The sequence below is a fragment of the Taurulus bubalis genome (genome assembly GCF_910589615.1).
Source record: "Taurulus bubalis genome assembly, chromosome: 17".
NCBI classification, from domain to species: domain Eukaryota; kingdom Metazoa; phylum Chordata; class Actinopteri; order Perciformes; family Cottidae; genus Taurulus; species Taurulus bubalis.
In genome coordinates this window covers 12,040,853-12,048,635 of record NC_136605.1, presented here as the reverse complement: position 1 = coordinate 12,048,635, position 7,783 = coordinate 12,040,853, and the positions used below count along the sequence as shown (strand labels likewise).

General features: G+C 40.4%; 1 protein-coding gene across 2 annotated transcripts; it reads left to right on the top strand.

The window, feature by feature from the left end:
* Positions 1–2,015: 2,015 nt before the first annotated feature.
* On the top strand, positions 2,016–4,864 carry LOC306749360 (peripheral myelin protein 22-like). 2 transcript variants are annotated; one of them, XM_079232640.1, is made up of 5 exons: positions 2,016–2,283; positions 2,998–3,094; positions 3,296–3,389; positions 3,500–3,640; positions 3,759–4,864. In XM_079232640.1, the coding sequence occupies exons 2-5, from the start codon at positions 3,017–3,019 to the stop codon at positions 3,914–3,916; spliced, it is 471 nt and encodes a 156-aa protein (XP_079088766.1). In that variant the 5' UTR covers positions 2,016–2,283; positions 2,998–3,016; the 3' UTR covers positions 3,917–4,864. The 2 variants fall into 2 exon arrangements, with proteins under 2 accessions (XP_079088766.1, XP_079088767.1); XM_079232641.1 differs by lacking the exon at positions 2,016–2,283 and adding an exon at positions 2,840–2,851.
* Positions 4,865–7,783: the final 2,919 nt, after the last annotated feature.

Sequence of the window (7,783 nt, the reverse complement as noted above, 5' to 3'; positions counted from 1 at the left end):
CGGCTTCGCCACAATGGCTGTGACTAAAGTTACTGGTGCCGAGCTACTCCTGCCTGTTAGCTTTGTAATCCCACACTTTCAAGAGAAGAAAAGAAGAGGAGTTTTCATTTAATGGGTTTAAGGGTCAATGGTTTCGGATGGTTTCCAGTGCTTTCAGCCATGTTGGACAGATCATAACTATTCAAAGATTTGGTTGAGCATTCAATGACAGCACGATGTGTTTAAGTCAAACGGATTGGCACTAATAAGCACGCAGGGTAAAATGTGAGAAACCACACCCACACATCTTTTATAGTGTCTTCACAAAAATGGGATTCACTAAAAAGGCAATATGTACATGTTTTTAGGAATGTTATTAAATATCCAACCACAATGTAGTGATCTAATCAGTGCTTATTAAAACAAATAAAGCTGTGGTAAAAAAAGAAGAAAAGGTGGAGCACTTTGTGGTTCACTGCAGTGAAGCTTCATTTACTGGGGAGTGTATCACAAATGCCGTATCATTTGAGCTCCTCTTTACATGGATTTCTAGTTCAAAGGAAATAAACAGAACCGTCCTTTTACTTTTCTGCTCTGTATAGATCCACTTTGTGAGTAACAGTTTAGCATTGTGTGTGAATCCTCCGCTGATTAAGAGGAGTGTTCGACTGCTGTGACATTTATAGTCTCCTCACACACACCTGCTCCAGCTGGGCAGCCAGGTTTGACTTCTCACCCTGCTGCTGGTGCTGGCGCTGCCTTCCACCCGACCACTGCACCAATTACATCTTCATAAACAGCATCACGTCCAGCTGAGTGTCTGTCTCTCTCTCTCTCTCTCTCTCTCTCTCTCTCTCTCTCTCTCACTCTCTCTCTCTCTCTACCCCCTCCAGCTCTGCCAGAGATCATCCCACAGCGAGCCTGGGCAGCAGCTTACAGTTCCTCCCCTCGTATGTTTACTAATACAGACCACAGGAATCCACCTGATGCGCCAACAAACTGCAAGGGAGAGAGAGAGAGAGATAGAGAGAGAGAGAGAGAGAGAGAGAGAGAGAGAGAGAGAGAGAGAGCTGATCACTATCATGTTTGTACTCGGGTGGTTTCAAAACACCAAATGTGTGCTTTTGTCACTGCTGTCATTGGGATTCTGATTTGGTTTACAACGTTGTCACTTGCGAGGCAATGGCCTGAGACCACAGTGTAATGAGGGATGCAGAGCCACGGCGGGCGATCTTGGTCACTCATCCTTGAATCATGTGTGCATAGAGAGCCAAGCCGTTCCATCCATTTAGCATGACCGAAACATTGCACTGTGTTAACTCCCATATGGCGCTGGACAGACTCTCGCATCCCTTTGCAGACGCAGGAGTAAACAGCAGAACTGCTTCACACACACAGGCATTCTGGGCATACCGCGGGGCCTCAGGAGGGCTGGTCTGTTCACACACGCACACACACACGCACACACACACACACACACACACACACACACACACACACACACACCATCTGGACAGAACACTTCTGGACATGGTTTATGAAGCATAGTGTGCACATTTGAGTTCTGCCAGTCAATGAAGGTCATAGTGCTGTCCAGCCACCTTCAACCATCTGGAAAAAGATCATCAAGCCATCCTCAATGTCCGATTGTTAGGATTTCAGGTGTGGCCTATAAAGAATAAAACATAATCATATATATTGCAGAACAGTTCACACCTTGGTATGCAGGATCAGGCCTTTATAATAGGGAATAATCACTAGAAATATATCATAACATTACTGAGAATCACAGACATGCCTCCGTTGGATTTTTAAATGATTATGTCATAATTATGTTTTATTACTAGTAGTGAAATAATGGATGTTTTTCGGGCATAAATGCATAGACAGTTACACTTACATTTTTTGTTTTTAAGGCTTTGCGGTTTGCACATAGGAATCTCCACACAATCCTGTGGATTTAAGAACAATCCAGATGATAGGCTTCCACAGGAAGAAGAAGAAGAAGAAGAAGAAGAAGAAGAAGAAGAAGAAGAAGAAGAAGAAGAAGAAGAAGAAGAAGAAGAAGAAGAAGAAGAAGAAAAAAAAGAAAAAGAAAAAACGTTTAGGACGGGCCTCTGGTGACGTGCAGGGCCTGCAGGGCGGTGTTTCTCGGGCGGAGGAAGTCTGACTGGGGCGTGTGCGCCACATCTGGAATAGTAGCTACAGTGAAAGAAGTCGAGAGAAGCAGAACCTCGCTGATACTCGTCCCAACTCCCAGCACTCCCTTTTTTTCGGATACAAACCTTCTTGCTTTGCCTATTTGTAAGTTGGAGTAACTTCCTTTTGTTTTAGTCAGTAAACCAAGTTTTTTTTTATTTACTATTTTTTTCTTCTCGAATCACAACAGGACGTCACCCCTGGAGTTTAAATCGACTTTTTGGATTTTCTTTCAATGGCTCTGTGTCTATACCACGTGTTTATACGTTACCTGCATAAGTCGCGCGTGTATCACTATTGTAGATGCAGATATGTGTACTGGAGTTAAAGCTCGAGGCTCGCGCATGGCGCCACTACGATGGAATGTTTCTCGTGCAGATGGCTCGCGTTTGTTTTCATAGCAGCATGCATTAATTCGTCTCTCACTCCCTCACTTCTCTCGTTATGCAAACACGCGTCGCCCGAATCAATGAGTTGTAATTACATCATTTTGGGACTCGTAAGGATGGATCTCAAGTTAAACAAATCTTGAAATCAGCTCGAGAATCGATTTAGTTTCATAACTTCAGCCTGACTTAAAACTCAACATTGACCATTTTAGCCCCATCAGGAAGAAATTAAAGTTCCTTCCTTCTTTCTACGTTAGCGTGTAAGGGGATACTTTCACATTGAGGTAAACACTGCGGTCGGTGCAAAAGTGAGGAAATAGCGCCCTCTAGCGTCCAAAAGAGTTTATACGCCTAACGTTGTTTTTTTTTGTGTTGAAGAGACGTTAAACTCATCTGGATTGACTCATTTTTGTCTCATGTATCACTCTAGATCTACTTGAAAAGATAAAATGCTGCTCTTCCTGCTCGGAGTGCTTGTTTTGCACTTAATCATTCTGGTTCTTCTCATTGTGTCGACAGCAGCCAGCGTAAGTTGTTTCACTTTCCCTCTTCAATCTTGGGTGTGAACGTAAAGCAGAATAGAACATGGGCATGATGTGAATAAGCAATACTATAACTGCTTCATTGTAATGCTTATTAACTGTTATTGGTGTTGGATGTTACAGCCCTGGGCTGTGCTGTAGATGCTGCAGTGTATGTTAATGTCACTGTGTTGTTGTGTTTACCAGGCCTGGACTATAGGTGGGGATAGCACCACGGATCTATGGTACACTTGTATGACAACTAATGGAGGCTACCACTGCAAGCCAGCCAGCAATGAAGGTTTGTCAGCATTCCCGGGAGAAAAAAAACTGCCTAAGTTATGCCTTTATTGTCTTTGATATAGAAACGTTATGACTATTTAAATTCATGCTCTCCATCTTGTCTTCTAGACTGGATCCAGGCGGTGCAAGCCCTCATGATCCTGTCCCTGCTCTTCTGCTTCTTCTCCCTCATTGCATTCGTGTTTCAGCTGTTCAAACTGGTCAAGGGCGGACGCTTCTTCTTCACAGCCATCTTCCAGATCTTGGCAAGTGAGTATGACGTCATCACACGCCGGCGGGTCACACCCTGAGCAGATGTGGGTGGAGTAGTGAGGTCATCTGCATTTGCGTTCAGATCCCCCTCACCTCTCTTTCTCGTCTCTCCTAGGTGTGTTCGTGATGTGCGCGGCAATCATCTACACCGTGATGAGTCCGGATGACGGATCCGGTGCAAAATTCGGCTACGCGTATGTGCTGGCCTGGGTGGCTTTCCCTATGTGTCTCGTCAGCGGGCTCATTTATATCGTCCTGAGGAAGAAAGAATGAGAGAGAGAGCAGAGGAGAAAAGAGGAGGGGTAGTAAGGTGACCCCTTACAACAACATCGCACTGTGCCTACTGCCCACAGACCATAGACTGACATCCCAACAACACAACACAAGTGCATGTGTCACCAATCATTTTCAACACTAAATGGAGATATTTATCACTGCTGGGGATGCATTTAGCTGTATTTCAGTATCCACTAAATCCCCATCAAATGCTGAAATATATCACACCTGTTCGCTTTGTCGATTTTAACAGTGTTACTACAAGTTTCCTGCAGTGACAGATTGTCTTCAAAATGTGTTTATAAATGTGTTGGCGACAGTGATTTCTTGTTGCATGCTGGCACCCGACTTCCACAAATCCATCACGTGTGATAACAAAGACGAGTAATCTCTGCCTTGCTTCAGTACAAAGATGTACATAGTGTCTGTGGTTTTTAGACATATTTATAACATTTTTACATACATTTTGTACATAGTGTTGTCAAGTTAACATTGTCATGCTCATTTTACGTGATAGAGTTTTTTGTCTCTCACAAATCATGCAGCTGTGCCAAAGAGATCCCCCTTAATCTGCCAGAGTATCAATCTTTTTTTTTAAATTTTCTCTTTTTTTTGAGTGTCCAATGCTTTGAATCACGTGCCTTACTAGGAATATCTGTGTTGTTCTTGAAGGAAATGAAAACTTTACAGAAATAAAAAAAACAACAACAATAAGAAGTCTTAATAAACTCATGAAGTTTTTCTGAATTATCATTGTACTTGATATGCCAATTGATTTTGCATTTTGTAATCTAGTTTTGAAAAATGGTGCTTTAATCTACTATTCTTGAAATGTATAGCCTACTTTGTGTTGCAAGTGTGTCATGCCTTGTGATTAATTTGCTTTGTACAAACCCCAGTTTGCATTTTTGTCAGTATTCTTCTAAATAAACCCGTTGAAATGAATCATTCTTACTGTTGAACGGTCCAGCCACATGCACAATTTACAGCTGTAAAGTACACGTTTAGTGTTCACACCACACAGTGAGCCTCTCTACCTGATATTTCTTCTTCAGTGGTTTTACTCTGAAGTTATACTTGCTGATATATTAACTGTATGGTATGTCATGATGTTCATGACTGACCTTGTTCCCAGCAGCTACTTGTAATGGCTTAACTGTACCACATGGTGGAGCTGCTACACACAAAACACCACCAGGATGTTCTCCTCAGGGAAAAATGGATGCTGTTCTGCACATAGTACATAGTCATATTTAGATAAGATTGTTTTTTTTAGGTTGAGTTTAAATCCAGAAGGAGTTGTTATTGATTGACGTCAAAGCTTTTGAAAGGTTAAAAATCACTACATTTACCGAGACCGTAAACATTTTGAAATGACGAATATCACCATCCGGCTATAGTTTGAGGGGTTTGCTTATCATCCGCTATCAGAAAACAACATCAAATTAAAGTGTTAAATGGTTCATAAAAACTGGTTCAGAAGCATCTCATTGAGGAAAAGTAAATAACATGTTTTTCAAATCAGACATATTCAGATCATTGGCTGCCAAGCTTCTCATAAAAGACACCAATCTAGCTCTGTGCCTGACAAGTTTCCTGACAGAATATCCCCACTATTTGTTTAACTTCTCAAAACAATATTTATTCTGCAGGACATACACCGATACACTGCAGTATATCTGTTATTTACTCATCAGCTGTATGTGATACTGCTGTGAAATAGACTGAATGGTGCAATAATTACCATGAAATGTGTATTACTGTTTATTTTCACTCAGAGGTGGAATACGTATTAATACCATTGGGAAACTGTATTTCAAATTGTTCTTGAGTAAAAATACACAAGCATCACAATAAGTACTTACTGTACTTAACAAAATCTACTCAACGACATACACTTATAGTACCAAAAGTATTATGCAGAACCATTTCAGAATAATGATGTATTCATCAGCTGGTAAAGGTAGAACACATTTCCACATCTTTATACTGCCGCAGCTTAGTCTATAATAATTAGTGTAATTAGTTGAATTATATTTGTATCAATTATCTGAATCAAAGCAAAAGTTCAAAGTTCAAAACTAACTAAAGTTGTAAGTATAATTAATCTAGTGGAATACATAGCTCTCACATGTAGTTGAGTCGAAGTATAAAGAAGCATACAAATGCTAAATGTTTTGTTGCATTCCACTACAGGTGTAAAGACAACCAAATGGTAGCAGTCTTTATCTTATCTGTGACATTGTGTTTGAGCCCATAAAGCAGCCAAGCAGTCTGAGAGAACGCTCACTTTGCTTATAATTCCACTAGGTGGAGACTGAAACACACTTTTCTTGTTTTTTATTTGTTTTTATTTTGAAAAAAACATTTGAGTGATTGTTTAAATCATATGGTACGAAACATATAATGTGTCTCCCAAATTGAAGAAGATATATATATATATATATATATATATTTCCCTCTCTATTTTTATACGATACTGGGAAAACGTGACATTAATCTTCTCTCGTGCTTCCTCTCAGACGTTGGCACCACAGTGGATTTTTAAGTAGGATTCTGCTCTTTGATCAAAAGCCGTTTATTGATGTCTTATAGTTTCCACCAGAAATAAAGTGTATGGTGGCCGGCTCTCAAATGTACAAAACTGTGTCGATGGTGTACATCGTACAGAATGTACAGAACAAATGCTGAACTTCCTGTGTCGTGTCCTGTTCCTTGTTCCTTGTTTTATTCCGTGCCACGTTACGGGACTCATTTTCCTGACTCACACGTTAAAATGTTCCAAAAAATGACTCTCGAGACGCTGATTCAATTTCTATCCTTTTGTCGATTTATTTTTTATTGAATCGAACAAAACAAATCATAAATCTAACTTCAGCTCTTATCCTAAATTAATGTTCTAACGTGAGGTCAAAAAACTATACCGATGTCCCATTCCACATAAGAAACTAAACAACCCCGATATTCGGTCCCGCCCCTTCCTCTTATACCAGCCAGCTGATCCTAATCAGATTAATATAAACAATTAACAGAAAAAGGCATTATTATTATTATTGCAAAGAAAGTCTTTAAATCATACAAATTAAATTATATAACATGATTTATAATCGAACAAAAATATATGGCTCCAACACTCCAGCCCCTAATTGCTTTTAGTACAGCAATTAATAAATAGAGCCATTATTCAAACACAAATAGCTGTATATTACGTTCATTTGTTTTCATAGATGAAGTTCATCTTTTTCATACTACTGTCCAGCTTCAGCTACTCTATAGCTTCCAGCAGCAGACATAGCTTGTCGATAGGTCCCTGTAAGACACTGTGGACAAGTCCTTTACTTCCCAGCATGGTCTTTTCTCCAGTATTTTCCCTTTGCAAGGAGGGCAAATTCCAGTGCAAAGTGTTGCTGTTGTTCTAATGTATATATGGCCATTTCCGCATTGTCCATATCTTTTACCGTCAGATCCGCACCGAGTCAAACCTTTAGGTTTATGGCACGTTCTTCAGTGATTTATCATTACTCAGCAGCAGTCCTGCATCTGTTATCTTTCTTCTTTGAGTGATCTCCAAGAGCAATCTTTTCAGCTTCAATATCCAAGCTACAGCTATTTTCAGGCTGTTCCAGTCTGAGTAGTACTCAATTAGCTTACTGGTGGGACTTTCCCCCCAATGCTCGTTGTATTCACGATCACATCCTTTTTTACTTCAGGATCATCCGAGGAAAGAGAACTTCCTGACGTTTTGTCTGTGTTCTTTGGCCACTGAGATTCCACCTTTTGCAGAAACTCTGGTCCTTGTCGCCATCCTTTGGACTTCATGAACGCTTCAATGTTTAATCCCCGTGAAGCATCATCTGCAGGATT